At 44.8% G+C, this 18,666-nt stretch overlaps 1 protein-coding gene and 1 pseudogene across 2 annotated transcripts; both read left to right on the top strand.

The window, feature by feature from the left end:
* The first annotated feature begins 227 nt into the window (after positions 1 to 227).
* On the top strand, positions 228 to 3,981 carry LOC148120133 (granzyme C-like; annotated as a pseudogene). The gene is made up of 5 exons (XR_015734621.1): positions 228 to 282; positions 1,339 to 1,479; positions 1,934 to 2,069; positions 2,228 to 2,488; positions 3,763 to 3,981. The product of XR_015734621.1 is annotated as a granzyme C-like (transcript).
* Positions 3,982 to 10,776: 6,795 nt separating this feature from the next.
* Positions 10,777 to 14,906, top strand: LOC148120134 (granzyme C-like). Its single transcript, XM_087912004.1, has 5 exons — positions 10,777 to 10,936; positions 11,997 to 12,147; positions 13,492 to 13,627; positions 13,790 to 14,050; positions 14,649 to 14,906. The coding sequence occupies exons 1-5, from the start codon at positions 10,882 to 10,884 to the stop codon at positions 14,790 to 14,792; spliced, it is 747 nt and encodes a 248-aa protein (XP_087768130.1). The 5' UTR covers positions 10,777 to 10,881; the 3' UTR covers positions 14,793 to 14,906.
* The last annotated feature ends 3,760 nt before the right edge of the window (positions 14,907 to 18,666 follow it).

The following is an 18,666-nucleotide window of genomic DNA, read 5'->3' on the forward strand; positions in this document are numbered from 1 at the left end:
TCTCCACACCGTCTGCTCTCTTGGTCTTTATCCCAGTTTAGCTCATGTCAATGCGGTGATACTGACATTTTTACCCAAACCAGAAAATGTCCTTAAGTACTGTAGCCAATCAGAGCAGAGGTGCACAGGTTTAAAAGGCCTGTGAGGTCCCTGAGCGCTCACCTCCTTCATCCTTCAAGGGCTGTGTCAACTCTGCCCTCCTTCAACCCAAGAGCCTTCCTGGAAAGATGGCAGCAGTCCTGATTCTCCTGACCTTTCTTCTGCCGCTTGGAGCTGGTGCAGGTGAGTGAACACCCTTGTTCCAGAGGTGCCATCCCATAATACCCCTGTGGAGTCTCTGCCCAGCTCTAGTCAGGAACTTCCTGCACTGAACTAGGAGCTTCCTGAACCTCAGGTCCCAGACCAACCCAGACCTGGAAGCCTGTCACTGGCTAGATCCTCAACAAGGTCTGAAAAAGGGAGGTGTCCTCAGAGGACACGGTGGGCACTAGCTTCTCCCTGCTCTTTGTGTTACCTGGGGAGTGGATCATCCCTAAAAGGAGAAGTAGCAGAGAACGAAATAAAACTAAAAGGTAAATCATTAAACTTACCTGAGCCCCAACTGAGGACAGCTTTAATGACCACCCTGCCATGGAGCATGCCACCAGCTCAAGAATATTACCTTTATTTAGTAACCTCTATCCTCAGGTTGTTGAAGAAAGAGGCCCAGGTTGACAAGTTGCCCGCATTTCATACTCCACTAGCTTTGAAGTCCAGTTTTGGTTGGCTTCTCCACTTCTTTCTTCAGGTCATCAGTTATTCCCTTTATGCCAGCACACTCTCCCAATGTCCCATAAGCACCGAATTCCATGAGCTCTGAACCACCAGTCCTCCAGCTAAGTAGAAGTCATTCTTCCATGCAGCCGAAGATTTTATGGAGAACCTAGGATATTATGGGCACCAGAATAGGAGAACTTTAGAAAATCCCTCCCTAAAGAGCTTAGGGTAAGAGATGACGAACTGGTAGAAATCAAGACATGAGAGGTGTCCAGAGACTCACTAACAGAGAAAGACTAACATTGAACCTCCCAGTATCCCCTTGGTCTCTAGCATCATGAAGAAAGAAGTTTGTCCTTCCATGTATTTGTAAAGCATGGGCTGGAGGACAAGTCCTACCCACCTCTTCTCAGAACAGGGCACTGAGGCTTCAGACTCAGCAAAGATCATTCTATGTGCAAGGAATTCTGTCCACAACAATCTTGGGGAACTGTAGATCTCACCCCATCACCTCTCCCTAGATCTTCCCTCCTACCTCATCTGCTGCTCCCAGACACCTCATATTCTAGCCTTTTCTTTCAGAGGAGATCATAGGGGGCCATGAGGTCAAGCCCCACTCCCGCCCCTACATGGCATTTATTACATTTGTGAAAGAAGTGGTGGCTGCGGAGGCTTCCTGGAGCGAGACAATTTCGTGCTGACAGCTGCTCACTGAAATGGAAGGTGAGGAGAAGCAGCTGGCCCATGCTTTCTGAGACCCCAACAGAAGTTTTCATCCTCTACTTGTGGCTGCTCCTGTAAGAGCTCACTAGAGGGCAGGGCTGTGACACTGGAAGGATGACAACAGGGAAACTTTGAGGTCAAAGGGTGAGAGGTCTAGAAGCATACTTGGGTTGAAAGCAACTACACTGGTCAGACCAAAGCAGTAGCTGAGGATGAAAGTGTACATTCAGAGTCAATGCAAACTTTGCGTATTGCCTAGAAACAAAAGTGAACCCTCAGAAGTCTAGTGTCCTTGAGAAGCAAAGAACAGCAGGTCACACCCTGACCTTCACACTTCTGTCTCTTCAAGTCCCCTCAGCTAGGGCCCCACCCTGCCTACCAAGCCTCTAACAGCTCCCTGGACTGTGTCCTCTCTCACTCCACATCTCCCATCTGCACTCTGCTGTCTGCACAGCTCAATGAAAGTCACTCTAGGAGCCCACAACATAACGTTCGTAGAGAAGACCCAGCAGATCATTCCTGTGGCAGTACCCATCCCACACCCAGACTACAATCGTAAGGATCGCTCCAATGACATCATGCTGTTAAAGGTGAGAACTGCCCCCACAGCTCTCTGAGCTCTGCTTGCTTCAGGGATTGCCCCTCCCCTCCTGCTCTCATCCTGTTCCTTCCCTCCCTGCCATTGGGATTCTCAAAGGGTCCCAGGCCAGCAGGCTCCTGGCTGAGCTGCTCTCTCTTCCTCTCACAGCTGGAGAGGAAGGCCAAGAGGACTAATGCTGTGAGACCCCTCATCCTGCCCAGGCGCAAGGTTCTTGTGAAGCCAGGGGACATGTGCTATGTGGCTGGTTGGGGACAGTTGGCTCCGAAGGGTGAACTCCCAGATACATTGCAAGAGGTAGAGCTGACGGTTCAGAAGGACCAGGAGTGTGAGTCCCGCTTCCCACGTCGTTACAACAAAACCATTCAGATCTGTGTGGGGGACCCAAAGATCAATCGTACTGCTTCTGCTGTAAGTTGGATTGTCCTCCTCTCTGGGTTACATGGGAGGGGAAAAGCAATCTGGGACCTATAGACCAAACATCAACATACTCCTTTGCCCACTGGTTATGATCCTACTCCCTGGGAACAGCAGTCACAGTAACTAGCTCGGGTCTCAGAGCTGACAAGGAGGAGCCTTGGTGAAGGCAGATGGTACAAAGCAGAAACTGCACAGCCCTACTGACTCCCAGGCCCAGGCTTTAGAAAACTTTGCTCTGCCTGTGTTATTACCTCAAGCAGGGGTCTCCTCAGAGCAGGCACCCACATTTATTAATGGTCTGGTCCTCCATGCTCATATCAGGCTCACTCACCTGTCCTGATGTCTCTTAAACAATGGCCTTGACCTGAGGGTCCCACACACCTTCATAGCGAGTGGATCACAGTGGAGAAAGGGCAGAGCGGGGATCAGAAGGGAGATTAAGCAGTAAACCTGTCCATAATCAGAGTGAGAAACCCAGGAATACCAGGCCTGTCCTCCGATCTCCCACAAGCAGAGCACACAATTCGTGCACTTTGAAGAGAAGCCTTGACGTGAGAGGGAGGCTGGGACTAGGGTGAACTGCTGAGTCCCCTCTTGTAGTGCCATTTTAATTTTATTTTAATAAATAAAGATTGCCTGAAGATATGAGTGTGAAACATTTCCACTGGTCAGCCTTACAGACAGGGTAACACACACCTTTAATCCCAGTAGCCACAAGAACATGCACCTTTAATCCCAGTGTTGAACGCCTTTAATCCCAGTCCTAGAGAGGAATATAAAATGGGAGGAGACAACTCTCAGTTGCAGTCTCCTTCTGAGATTCCAGGAGGTAGGATCTCCATTTCAGACAAAGGTTGATGTAAGAGCCTGTGGCTGACTGCTTTCCTTTTTGGATCTTAAGGTTGAACCCAAATTTCTGAGTCTGTGTTTTTAATAATCATGCATCAAAAGCAGTTTTGACTCTTGGCTTAGGAGAGTAAAGCCAAATCTGAGCAGAGATAAAGAGAGAAAGTAGGCAGAGTCAGGGAGATACCATGTAGCTGCCACAGGAGAAAGATGGCAGCCACCAGTAGACCACAACCTGATGGTCATACAAACATCAATAGAAATGGGTTATTTTAAGATATAAGTGTAGCTAGAAATACGCCTAAGCTATTGGCAAAGAGTATTGTAACTAATATAGTTTCTGTGCTAATCATGTGGGTCTGGGCGGCCAGGAAATGAATGGTCTCCACTTACACCCTGTGACCCTTCTCCTTTCACAGGGGGATTCTGGAGGGCCTCTCGTGTGAAAAAAAGCAGCTGCAGGCATTGTGTCCTTTGGGTATAAAAATGGTTCAGCTCCATGTGTCTTCACCAGAGTGTCAAGTTTCTTATCCTGGATAAAGAAAATGATGAAATGCAGCTAACTACAAAGCAAATCAAATCCCTTCCTGACTCACCATCTTCCTTATGGCAGAGTCCAGGATTGTCCTAGGACAGAAGCCAGCATCTCAATAAAGGTCTCTTTGCAGAATAAAAAGGCTGGTTTAATTTCACAAGGACCATCTCTGTGCCTAGCCAGCCTATATCACACTTTAGCTCTTTGCTCACCCTAACTTCAGACACACACCGTGGCCAAAGCTCAGGCAAGGCCACTGAGCAGCTCCCTTTTACTTGTCCCTCTGTGCAATGCCTGCCCTTCTGACTGGTTCAAAGCTGAGCTTGTGTATCTCTTGTCTTGGGTCTCAGGGCAAACTCTTTTCCTCCTCTGTGTCATATGGAAGAAAGGAGAGGGAAAGCACCTTGGGCACTGAAGAAGAGAGCCTGATCTGAGCCTAGGATTCCTTGAGCAAGTGACCTCAATGACATCTAATCTCCAACCAGTAACATGGTGGCTTCTTGTACAAAAGATGAGCCCATGCTCAGACTCCTCCTGGAGAGAAACCCCTGGGCTCCTCCCACAGCTTTATGGTAAAGGTGTTCAAAGCCCCCTTGCTTTGCACCCTTGGGCACATATTGGAGTAGAATCAGAGGCAGTATATGTCTTAAACACAGACTGCTTGAGAATCTTCTAATCCATGGAAGTATCTCCCAGCCCTCACTGTTTGCATAGAGCTTACTAGGCTCCCCTAACATCTGCACTGATGTTCTGTATCTGGGGAAGGAAGTAATTCAATTCAGCAAGACTCAACTTCTCTGCTTCCCCAGACCATTACTGTACACCAAGCCTTGAGGGTCACAGACCAGACACAAGAACACAAGGTCTTCTGGTTCGTGCTGGGAAACCACACTGGTATTCCTTCATTGTTCTGTACTATGTCAGACATCTGCCAGCACCATTCTCTGAGAACTTAGGGAATATAGAGTTTCTGTTCTGTATTTGTGTCCCATGCCACCTTTCTGTGGTGGTTTTTAGTGACTATGTCCCCTCGAGGCGCATGTATTTAATCACCTGGTTCCTGATTGATGATATTGTTTGGGGATGTTAGGAAATATGGCATTGATGGAGCAAGCCCATTGCTGGGGCAGGAACCGACTCACACCATTACCAATCTTTTCTCTCTCTGTTATTATTCTGTGCGTGTGTTTGTGTGTGTGTGTGTGTGTGTGTGTGTAACTATATTTTATAGCTCTTGAGCATGAAGTTTGTTGATGACAACATGTTCCAATGCTGTGCAATATGGATATACGTGTGCTCTTGGAAGTGTGAAACATGCCTGACTTCAGTGTGATGCTGCCAGTGTTTTCTCTTCCAAGTGAAGACAGTCAAACTGGCACCACCCTATTCTCATGTGCTGCTGGTGACTTAGCAAACTAAACAGACGTTATCAATGAAATTTTAATCTCCATGGCACAATGGGATTTTAATGGTATTTGGAAAACAAGTAAGCATTTTTTTTTGTTCATTAAGAGACACACACCACAATCTTGCCTCACACACCACGACCCAGCCACCGTTTTACAATCAACTCTCACTCCATGCTCCATATGCAGCTGAGATGTAGAAATACTCAAATCTTGCTATTTTCTTTTCAATTTTCATAATAAAAATAAATATAGTTCCTTATCTATTATTATTTTTAATTGCAGCATGGCTTCAATACCATAATAGAAAATAATACAACTCAAAAAAGAGAGATCACTCAACTGAAAGGTGGCAGACAGCTACTTTTTTGTCAGATAAATACAAGGTTTTATTCAACATTTGAGAATTTTTGAGTGTTCACAAAGGTGGAAACAGAAAAGGCATTACATGCAAACCGTGCAAACTAACATAGCAGCTGTCAAGGATGGTGACACAAGGACAGAGCAGTGGAACTGAGAAGGACGTCTTCTCAATAACAACAAACGCTTAAAGTTTCAATTTAGGATGGTGAGGATATGGCTCAGTGGGTAAGAGCACTAGCTGAACAAGCAGGAGAATTTGAGTTCAGATCCCAGCACCCACATAAAAGATGTTGAGTGTAGCTGATGTGCCCGCATCCTCAGTGCAGAGACAGGAAGACTGCTGATGCTTGCTGCTAGCAGCCTCAACAAAACAGTCTGTTCAGGTTCAGGGAGAGACCCCATCTCAAAGACTAAGACAGAAAACAGTAGAGGACCTTGACATTTTCCTCTGCTCTCATACAGGCACAGGGACACATACACTGACATACATGTTTACACACATGCACCACACAGTAAAAAGATAGTCACACCTGTTCTAGTTATGTTCTGTTACTGTGATAAAACACTTTCCCAAAGTGTTTGGCCAGGAAAGGGTTGATTTTTCTCACATGTCCCACCTGCACTCCATCACTGATGGACGTCAGGGCAGGCAGGAGTTCAAGCAGGAGCAGAGGCAGGAACCTCGGAGGAAGGCTGCCTGCTGGAGTGCTTCCAGGCTCATGTTCATCTGCTTTCTTATCCAACCCAGGACCTCCTACCCATGAGCAGCACTACTCAGAGTAGGATAGGCCCAATTTCATCCATTAGCAAACAAGAAACTACAAACATGCCCATAGTAAATCTAATGGACACAATCCTCAATTGAGGACTCTTCTTCCCAGGTGTTTCTAGTTTATGTCGATTTGACAGAAAGTACCCAGCACAGCTGGTTAGATAGGCTCTGTGGTTAAGTGGTTATATTTAAAATAATAAAACAAAACAAACCCGGAAAAGCATTTCTTGATAGTGAGTCCACTGAGAGGTGTACAAATATTGTTCCAATTATGATATACCCTAAGGAGTGAGGAATATTTATTAATAAACTCATTGGTTTTAAAACCAAGAGAACAGAAGAAATTGAGAGAAATAATCTATTCAAAGAATTTTGGAAAGCAGAAGCACTCATGTTAAATCTTATTCTTTGGGGATGGATGGCAGTGCTGATGCTAAGAACAGCACAACCTGATATTTGGTTCCAGGAAGTGATGATGGAGCTAACGTCATTGAAGAGATAACACCATTGAAAGACACTAAATAACTTTTTTTTGGTATGGGGCAGTGGAAAATATATCAAAGTGGTTTTCTTTGTCCATAATCAGCCTAACTAGTACAGCTGCTGCTGATGCCCAGCGATGGTAGTTTAAATAGAGACCCAGCCTGGCAGTGGTGGAGAAAGCCTTTAATCCCAGTACTAGGGAGCAGAGGCAGCTTGGTCTCTGAGGTAAAGCACAGCCTGGTCTACAGAGAAAGTTCCATAAGAGCCAGGGATACACAGAGAAACCCTGTCTCGAAACTAAGTAAAGGAATGAACAAATCAAATGAATAAAAATGTAAATCAAAAGAAAATAAGAGGAACTTGTAAAATCAAGAGAAGACAGTGCAATTATCACCCGATACTCATGATTAGTGACGTGTCCTAGCAGAGGTCATCAAGAAAATTTATGAAAAAAGAAGAATGTCTCATTGGGAATTGTGAGGGATGAGAGGGGATGAATTTGAGCAAAAATTACAAAAAACATTGGATACATATATAATATTGTCAAAGAAGACAAGCTAAGATCTAATTTAATGCAAAATCATTAAAAATGGGTAATCTCCCCAGTACTGAGTCTCATAAGGGAAAAGGGATTAAATCATCTGTAATGCCAGGAAGGCCTGAAAAGTGTTCATGGTAACTATGATGAAATCATTTACATTTTAGAAGTAAGATGGCCATTCTCTGGACATTACCAAAACTTATTAGGTTACTTACAATGTTTTAAATAGTATTTATGCCAGAATTTGGAAATGTAAACTCAATTACAGATTGACGTTTTAGAGGATTTGACAGTTTATTTCATCTTTAACGGAAAACCAACCTCTCAATACCACGTTTTATACCTAAGTGCTCCAGGAGAAGGTGGAATTACGGTAAGCTCAATTTAAGGCAAATAATTGCATTTCAATGCAGCTCAATACCGGTTTGTAAACAGTGACATAACCTTGCTATTACATTTGAAAGAAAATATGAAAAGAGATATCAAGATTTCCAGAAATAATATCACTATTTGGTATAATTACAAGGTCATTTTCATCAGCATATATATTATCTGCCAAAGTTCCCTGCTCAGTTTCAGTTGGAAATGCCTAGATCTGCATTCCTCCCTTCAACCTAAAAATATTTTCAATCATGTTCATTCTCAATATTTATGGGCCTTTTATAGAACCTTCTCTACATACATGGGATATACATACATATAGGACCTTCTCTGAAACAAGAGCTCACCCTTCACAGACACACTGGATTCACACCATCAGGTTTTCATAGCACCCACACTTGTGAGGCACAGGTCTCAGGAACTGAGCATGCAGGTCTGGAGAGATGGCTCTGACGTCTTAATGGTAGAGACTGCTCTTGCAGAGGCCCCAAGTTCAGTTCTGAGCATCCATGTTGAATGTCTCATAACACTTGTAACCTCAGTTCCTCTGGCCTACAAGGGTGTGTGTACTCACATGCACATTCCCCAACCGGAACACAGACACATACATATAATCCATAGTTAAAATCCTTGATGAAGATATACTCTAGACATGATGAGGGAACTACACCTGTGAAATTCAGCAATATGACTGCTTAAATAAGATCTGAACAATGACAACACCAGTAGACCTTCCAAAGTGGTTGGGGAAATAGCAGGGGCCATCCCAAGATGAAGAGCAACAAACTATAAAGTGATGAGAGAGGGAGAAATAGTCTTCCGCAAAGATGAGATCCCCAATGGTTATCCAATCCTAGGTGTTCATACCTAAAAGAAATATGAATTCAAGCAAAAATAAACTGACTTTGTAAGCTGGATTTATATTTTCATCACTGTGAATGTTGAGAGAGAGAAAGAGAGAGAGAGAATGGTAATTAAAGAATAAGAGGCCTTGAGTCTGAAGGGGATGGAGCAACCTGAAAGGAGTTAGAGGGATAATGGCTGACGGCATGCTTATATTTTAATTTTTCAACAATCTGAATGGTAACAGTAAAATTAGAACCAAAATATCTCACCCCATCTCAGGAATTCACTGAGATTGGAGCTATGTCCATCAAGACAGTTGTGTTTAACAAGTCTATTTGTTTTTCCAAAGCAATGTCAAAGGGGCCACAGAGTTTGTGTTGCCCTCATTCACTATTTTTGTTTGTTTGCTCTTTATTTGTTATTTTTTTCTATCCTGAAAAAGCGTTTCTATGTCTGGCCCTGTGCATCCTGCAACTCACTGTGTGGACCAGGTTGCCCTGACTCACAGAGATATGTCTGCCTCTGCCTACTGAGTGCTGGCATTAAAGGGTTTGCCAACACTGTTCTCCTAATTTTTAGAATGAAAACACACTAAATTAAATAATGCTACTTAGCTGTGTTCACTTAATTATTAGATATCACTAAATTGGAGCCCGTTTCATGCGTTTAAAAGATTCCCTCATCATGGGTACCATATAATTAAGAGTATTATATTTTGTAAGAATTTGATTGTATACCTGTATGTGCAGATAATGTATCGTTTATACATGGTTTATTCTCAGGAAGGAATTACCAATTTTTGTTATAGCATATACATATATAAATATACATCATATATATCTATAATATAGTATAGTAATGTGTATCTCAAAACAGTTGTCCCTTCATTTTGGCACAAAATTAACACAGAGTTTCAAGCCATGGACTGCATGATTAATTAAGATCAATTAATATCTGGACTGCAGTTAACTGCTGGGACAAGTAAGCCTCTATGGATACCAAGTATGAAAAAAGTAAGTTCAAAAATCTCAGGAAAACATAAAATTGTAGAGATAACAGGACACAGGGTGCTCTGGTGTTGTTCTAGATGTGCATGCTTAAACACACACACACACACAAGAAGGCGTGCATGCACATGTATGCATGCTTGAGCACAGCACACAAACACACCTCTGTCCTTAGGGCAAGGCCAGCCTGTCTTAATCCCAGAGCTGATCTCACACGGCTGTGTTCATCACTTACCCTAAGCTCAGATCCCCAGCTAACTCCAGTTGTTATCAGACTCTTCAAGAGCTGGATCCCTGTCTGTCTCACTCCTGGATCAGGTTCACTCAACAACCACTCAAGACTAATCAAGGTTCTTGTTTATCTATTAAAGATCCAAACAACACTGTAGGAAATCTGCTGAAGTCCTCAGCAGGGAAGTCTGTGCTGATCTAGTCTTACCGACCTCTTGAGAGATGAATGCCAATACAAAGTAAACAGGTAACCAATACATGCTTTTGTGATTTGTTAGTATACTTAATTAAACAAGACAGTAGACATGATCATTGGTCACTATGTTTCACTTGCTTTAGGAATTTCTCTGTGACACCCTAGCAGTTTAGGAGAGTCAGAGTGCATGAAGATTAATTCAGCGGACTATTCCAACAGATGGTTCCTCAGTATGATCAGAACTCCCAGAGGTTAATGAGAAGATGTACTGAAACTCTGTCTAGCCAAATATGGTGCGGTATCAGCTTTCAATAAGTACTATATAACTTTGTCTGTGTATATGTAGTGCTATAGCAGTTTTGTGGTAAATTGTGTGTAACCAACATGTTTTTTTTAAAAAAAAGAAAAGGAAGAAAGAAAAAACCAAAGAAACTAAAAAAAAAACTTACCAGAATGGAAAAAAATGTAAAAGATAAGAAAAGCTACACTTTCATCTCAGTGCAGGCACAGTGGATTTCCTGGGGTCTCAGACCCTCCTCAACCACAACCTTAACACCTTCTTTTCTTGGTCTTTATCCAGGATTAGCTCAGAGGATGTCAGTGTGGTGACAGTGTCATTTTTACCCAAACCAGGAAACTGCCTGAGCTACTAAAGCCAATCAGAGCAGAGGTGCCCAGGTTTAAAAGGCCTGTGAGGTCACTGAGCGCTCACCTCCTTCATCCTTCAAGGGCCGTGTCCACTCTGCCCTCCTCCAACCCGTGAGCCTTCCTGGGAAGATGGCAGCAGTCCTGATTCTCCTGACCTTTCTTCTGCTGCTTGGAGCTGGTGCAGGTGAGTGAATACCCCTGTTCCGGAGGTGCCATCCCATAATACCTCTGTGGAGTCTCTGACCAGCTCTAGTCTGGAACTTTCTGCTCTGAACCAGGAGCTTTCTGAACCTTAGGTCCCAGAGTAACCCAGACCGGGAAGCCTGTCACTGACTAGATCCTCAACAAGGTCTGAAGAAGAGCGGTGTCCTCAGAGGTTATGGAGAGCACTAACTTCTCCCTGCTCTGTCCCCTAGAGAGGGGAACATCCCAAAAATGAGTTGTAGCAGAGAATGCAAAGTTACTAAATGTATGCAATTAACTCTAACAGAGCTCAGACCCAGGACAGCTTCTATAACCAGTCAACAACGATGTAAGGAAACTGTTGAAGAAGAATAATGAATAATCAGCATTATTTATTAATCTACACCCTCAGGCTACTAAGTCTAGAGGCATAGAGTGATAAGATGTCTGTTCTGTACACTCCATTATCTTTGCCATCTAGTTTTGCTTGGCCCTCTACTTCTTTCTGCAGGTCCCCAGCTACTGCCATTATACCATCTGAATTCTACAGTATCCCATAGGCTCTGATTCCCTTGAGCTCTGAGCCATCAGTCCTTCAGCTAAGTAAAAATCATTCTTCCATGTAGCTAACCCATTTACTGAGAACCTAGGACATGATGGACACCAGAACAGGAGAATTTTAGAAAATCCCTCTCTAAAGACCATGGGGTAAAAGATGACAAAATTAGCAGAAATCAAGACAGCAGATGCGTCTGGAGACCCATTACCCGAGAAAGATTAACATGAGCCACCCAGCATCCCCTTGACCTCTAGCTTCATGAAGATAGAAGTTTGTCCCTCCATGTATTTGTAAAGCATGGGGTGGATGACAAGTCTTACCCACCCCTTCTCAGAACAGGGCACTGACGCTTCAGACTCAGCAAAGATCAATCTATGTGCAAAGAATTCTGTTCACAACAATCTTGGGGAAATGTAGATCTCACCCCATCATCCTTCCCTAGATCTTCCCTCCTAGCTCATCTGTTGCTCCCAGACACCTCATATTCTTGCCTTTCTTTCAGAGGAGATCATCGGGGGCCATGAGGTCAAGCCTCACTCCCGCCCCTACATGGCATTTATTGCATTTGTGAATGTTGATGGCAGAAGTCACAGCTGCGGAGGCTTCCTGGTAAAAGACAACTTCGTGCTGACAGCTGCTCACTGCAGGGGAAGGTGAGGAGAAGGAGCTAGGCCATGTTTTCTGAGACACCAAGACAAGTTTCTCCTTTCTGCTTGTAGCTGCTCCTTTTAGAACTCACTAGAGGACAGGGCTGTGGCAATGGAAGTCTGTAATTAGGGAAACTTTGAGGTCAGAGGGTGAGAGTCCAGAGGCAGCAGCACAGTTGAGTTGAGAGCAACTACACTGGTCAGACTACAGCAGTGTTTGAGATTGAAAGTACACATTTAGAGTCAATGCATCCCTCGCAGTCCTTATTTCCTTTTTCATGTTCTTCCTCCTTCTGCTCCTCATTTGGACCTTGGAGGGCTCAGTCCGGTGCTCCAATGTGGGTCTCCGTCTGTATCGCCGTCCTTCGCCAGATGAAGGATCTATGGTGATAAGCAAAATATTCATCAGTACGGTTATGGGCCAAGGCCGGTTCAGGCACCCTCTCCTCTGTCCAGAGAACAATCTGGTGATCTCTCCTTGGACCTGGGATCCCATATATAATCAAGTCTCCTGTAAACCCTAAAATGACTCCCTTAGTTGAAATATATTCTTCCCTGATGCCATATTCATCCTTCCTCCCTCCCCCCATCCCGGTCCACCGAGCTTTCCCCATTCCTCCCCTACTCCCTTCTCTCTAACCATCTCCCCTTCCAACAACCCTCCCACCCCACCCCCCCATGCACCCGACGTTACCTGGGACTCTTGTCTATTTCCTACCTCCTGGCGCCCACTGATCCAAGGGGACGGATCTAATGAGAGCTTACCAAGGCCATTTGGACTGGGACTGAACGAGGACGTGATCCAACCAGATTCTCTGAATGTGGCCGGATTCTCTGAATGTGGCTGGCCTGGAGTCTTTCTGAAAAGCCATAGACAATGACACTGGGGCTTGTTTCCTCTGCATATACTGGATTTTTGGGATCCAGTCTGTTTGGATACTCACCTTCCTGAACCTGGAGGGAGGGGGGAGGAACTTGAACTTCCCACAGGGCAGGAAACCCTGACTGCCCTTAGGGACGAAGAGGGAGGAGGAGAGGGAGTGGGGGGAGTGGGAGGGTGTTGGGAGGAGGGGCGGAAATGGAAACTTTTATAATTTAATAAAATTACTTTCTAAAAAAAAAAGAGTCAATGTAAACATGCAAACTTTGGAGTATTGCCTGGAAACAAGAGCAAGTTCCCCGGAGTCTAGTGTTCTTGTAAAGGAAAGAGCAGATGGTCACACACTGTGGCCATTCTGTCTCCTCAGGTCATCTCAGCTAGAGCCCCACCCTGCTCACCCAGCCTCTAACAGTTCCTGGACTGTGTCCTCTCTCACTCCACATCTCCCATCTGCACTCTGCTCTCTACAGGTCAATGAAAGTCACTCTAGGAGCCCACAACATCAGCATCCGAGAGGAGACCCAGCAGATCATCCCTGTGGCTAAAGCCATCCCACACCCATACTACAATCTCAAGGACGACTCCAGTGACATCATGCTCTTAAAGGTGAGAACTGCCCCAACCGCTCCCTAAGATCTGCTTTGCAGGGATTGCCCCCCCCTTCCTACTCTCATTCTCTTCCTTCTCTTCCTGCCATCCTGACTTTCAATGCGTCCCAGGCTACCATTTTCCTGGCTGTGCTGCTCTCTCCTGCTTCTTCCCCCATAGCTGGAGAGGAAAGCAAACAGGACTAAAGCTGTGAGGCCTCTCAGGCTGCCCAGGAGGAATGTCTATGTGAAGCCAGGGGACGTTTGCTATGTGGCTGGTTGGGGACAGTTGGCTCCGAAGGGAAAACTCCCAAATACATTGCAAGTGGTAGAGCTGACCATCCAGAAGGACCAGGAGTGTGAGTCCCGCTTTTCACGTCGTTACAACAAAGCCACTGCAATCTGTGTGGGGGACCCAAAGATCAAGCGAGCTACCTTTAACGTAAGTTGGATTGTCCTTCCCTCTGGGCTCCATGGGAGGAGAAAAGCAATCTGGAACCTAGGGATCAAACATCAAGGGACTCTTTCCCCCATTGGCCATTATCTTATTCCCTGGGAACAGCAGGAACAGTAACTAACTCGAGCCTCAGAGCTGACAAGGAGCCTTGGTGAAGGCAGCTGGCCTAAAGCGGGATTTGCACAGCCCTCCTGACTCCCAGGTCCAGGACTGTGTGTTGTCGTCATGAGCACGGGTCTCCTCAGAGCAGGCACCCACATTTGTCAATGTTCTGGTCCTCCATGCTTACATCAGGCCCTCTCCCCTTTCCCCATGTTCTTAAATAATGGCCTGGAGCTGAGGGTCCCACACTCCTGCATATTGAGTGGATCACAGTGGAGAAAGGGCAGAGGCTGGTCTCAGGAGAAAGGTAAAGTCCTAACCCTGTCCACTATCAGAATTGGAACCCCAGGGACCAGAGGCCTTCCCTCCATTTCTCTCAACACACAATTCATACACCTTGAAGAGGAGCCTTGACATGAGAGGAAGGCTGGGACTAGGCTGAACAACAGCTCAGTCCTCTCTGACCCTTCTCCATTCACAGGGGGATTCTGGAGGGCCTCTCGTGTGTAAAAACAGAGCAGCAGGCATTGTGTCCTTGGCCTATTCTGATGGCTCAGCACCAGGAACCTTCACCAGAGTGTCAAGTTTCCTATCCTGGATACAGAAAATGATAAAACATTGCTAACTTGAGAACAAACCAGACCCATCGCTGACTCACCATCTTCCCTACAGCTGAGTCCAGGAGTGTCCTAGGAAAAGAAACCAGCAAATCAATAAACCCGACTTTGCAGAATTGAAAGCCTGGCTTCCTGCTGATTCACAGGGACCAGCTCTTTACTTCACAGACCAATGCCCTACTTTTCTTCTCTGCTCTCTCCAGCACCATCCACATCCTTGCCCCAAATCTCAGGCATGGCCATTGCACACCTTGTTTGTACTTGTATCACTCTGCAGTGCCTGTTCTTCCGACAGGCCCAAGTTGAACATGGGTGTCTCTTTTTGTGGTGCTCCGGGTGAACATTTGTCCTCCTGTGTGTCATGTGGAAGAAAGGAGAGGCAAAGCACCATTGGTCCTTGAGATATGAAGGCAGAGCTGAGGTCACTGTAGATGGTCCTTCAAGGGCAGGGTATCTCTGTCCCACATCTTCATCCTTAAAGTGACAGCAATTTCAGAAAGGTCTGTTTTACATCTGGAATTCATTTTGGCCTCCCCTTCTGTCAACAGGGCCAAGCTTCCACCAGCCCCTTCTTTTTTTAAATTTTTTAATTTTTTATATGTTTTTAATTAATTTATAAAAAATTCCACTTCTGCCTCTCCTCCCAATACCCTCCCACTCCCCCCACTCCCTCTCCTCCTCCCTCTTCAGCCCAAAGAGCAGTCAGGGTTTCCTGCCCTGTGGGAAATTCAAGTTCCTCCCCCCTTCCTCCAGGTCTAGGAAGCTGAGCATCCAAACAGACTAGGATCCCCAAAAGCCAGTACATGCAGAGGAAACAAGTCCCAGTGCCATTATCAATGGCTTCTCAGTCAGCACCCCTGTCAGCCATATTCAGAGAATCCGGTTTGATCACATGCTCGTTCAGTCCCAGTCCAGCTGGCCTTGGTGAGCTCTCATTAGATCAGTTCCCTTGAATCAGTGGGTGAATGCACCCCTCGCGGTTCTGACTTCCTTGTTCATGTTCTCCCTCCTTCTGCTTCTCATTTGGATCTTGGGGGCTCAGTCCAGTGCTCCAATGTAGGTCTCTGTCTCAATCTCCATCCATCGTCGGATGAAGGTTCCCTCTGATCCTGACTTCCTTGTTCATGTTCTCTCTCTTTCCCTTCTTTTTTATGCCTGCTCCTGTGACCTATCAGCTTCTATGCTTTCAAGTCCATGCTAATCTTTACATGTCCCTACCTCTTATCCCCCTACCTAGGACACCCAGATCCACATATGATCCCATTCATTAGAGGGTCAGACCTGTGGTGTAAGCCTAAATCATGACCCGGCAGGGAGGGGGCTCACAAATATGCAGGCCAGAAGTGTCATCATAGAGGTTGCGTGCAGGCCTGGGCTTTTAATGTCTGTCTAAAACCTTTTACCTCACCTCCCACATGCTGAGATCTAGGGAAGCTCTTCAGTCAGCTCAATCACACCCCCAACCTCCACATGTGCTCAGCATCCATAGCAGCGGGGTCTCTCAGCAGCATGAGCTCCTCTGAGCTTGTTCATCTCAATCATTGCCGGTCTAGGCTATGGTGCCCTGCTTGTCATTTGGTCACTGTCAGTCTTTGACATCCCCAAGGCAAAAGAACTAAAAGTCTCTACTTTTCCATCAGCCAACACTGAAGTGTATGAGGTTTGAAAATGGCCTTAGGCAGTTTGTTTCTATGGGAAATTATTCAGAAAATCGGTCTCCACAACACCAGGAGGAGGCAGTAAGTAGATAATAGCTCCAACTAAGACGGCTCTTTGTATTTATTTGAAAGGTAGCAAATAACAGAATCAGTATGCAGATATAAATGCTATGAGATGCACATATACAAAAACATAATTCAGAAACATGACTAATTATGAATTAGGAGGCCGTGAAATAAAGAGAAATGAAAAAATGTTGTGGAGTAGTTCCTATAATGTTTTGACATTCTTGGTTATCGCTGCATCCATAATTGCTAAGTCTACCTGGGCTTCTCATTGTTAGGAAGTTCTTGGCATGAGACTGTAGCAAGAATGTGTGGCTTTTTCTTAAATAAAAGTCTCCCTAGGTTGAACTCACATTGTTTAAAAAAAAACCTCAAGCTTCTAGGCATGAATGCTCTTGCCTTAATCCAGCACTGGGGAGGCAGAGGCAGGCAGATGTCTGACTCCAAGGCTATGAGAGAGACTCTGTCTCAAACAAACAAATAAGAATTCTTAAATTAACTTAAATCATCATAAAATTCCAAGCAGCCTTGGCTGAGGGTCTTGTCCTGTCAGACATTTAACAGATAACATGACTGGTAGATACTGCTTAATGTCTCCTTATCCCAAACAGACGGAGTGTCACATTCTTCTGGGAGATGGAATAAAATCTCCATTTGTATTAGGTAACTTTCAAAGACAAGTTTTTTTTAGGAAGAAATGTAGGTGGCACACATCATCTGACAAGAATGGGAAAATAAACCCTGCCGTGGAGACAGACCAAGGACCCAACTCCTTGGAGACAACAAATACAAAGAAGAATGCAGAATCAAAGAAAAATGCATGTTAAATATCATATGGTCACATGCGTATTCAGCTTAGATGTCATATTTACATTGAGGAGAGGGTTCTATGGCTTAAATTAACTTTGAAAACCGTTATTTTTATGCTTTAGAGAGGAGATAAAATAGTTTTCTCTCAAAAAGTAGTAACTAACCCAACAAACAGCAACAAACATGTTGGGATGGAGGCTGAATTGAGCCTAGGATTCCTTGAGCAAATGACTTCAATAATATCTAATCTGTGGATATCTTTCTGATATTCCACAGAAAAGAGCCCATGCTTAGTCTCCCTCTGGAGAGAAACTCCTGGGCTCCTCCCACTACTGCATGGTGACGGTGTTCAAAGCCACCTTGCTTTGCTCCCTTGAGTACATATTAGAGTGGATTCAGAGGCTGTAAATGTCTTAAATACAAACTGCTTCAGATTCCTCTAGTCTGTGTATGTGTCTCCCAGTTCTCAGCATTTGCAGAGAGTTTATTCAGCTCCCCTAACATCTGTACTGATGTTCTACACCTGGGAAAGGAAATGCTTCAACTCATCAAGACCCAACTTCTCTGCTGCCCCAGGCCATTGCAATCCAGCAAGCCAGAGAATATAAGACTCCCCTGAAGGACCCAGAACAGACACAAGAACACTGGTCTTCTCAATTGTGCTGGGGAATACATACCGTTATACCTGCATTGTTCTGTCCAACGCCATACTTCTGCAAGCACCATTTTCTGTGGACTTGGAGAATATAGAGTTTCTGTTTCATATCTGTGTCCCATGCCACCTTCCTTTGGTGGTTTTTAGCGACTATGTCCCTGTTAGGCTCATGTATTTGAGCACTTGGTTCCCAGGTGATGCTGCTGCTTGGGGATATTAGAAAATATGGCCTTGGTGTAGCAATTACATTGCTGTGGCAGGCTTTGACTCACACCATAACCAAGTCTCTCTCTCTCTACTTTGGCTCTTTCTCTGTGTGTATGTGTACATGCACATGTTTATGTGTGTGTAACTTTATTGTATGGTTCTTGAGAATGTTGTTCTAATTCTGTGCAATATGAATATTTGTGTGCTCTTCCTGTTGTTAACCACGCCTGACTTCAGTGTGATGCTGCCAGTGTTTTATCTTCCAAGTGAAGACAGTCAAACTGACACCATCATATTTTCATGTGCTCCTGGAGATGTAACTAACCAAATAGAGATTATCAGTGAATTTTTCATCTACATGCAGAATGGGTTTCAATGGTATTTGGAAAACAAGTAAGAATTCCTTTTTGATTATTAAGAACACACACACCAGAACCTTGCCTCACAAACCACAACCCAGCTACCAATCTTACAATAGGCTTTCAC

This window comes from Myodes glareolus, chromosome 12 (genome assembly GCF_982192425.1).
Source record: "Myodes glareolus chromosome 12, mMyoGla1.1, whole genome shotgun sequence".
NCBI lineage: Eukaryota > Metazoa > Chordata > Mammalia > Rodentia > Cricetidae > Myodes > Myodes glareolus.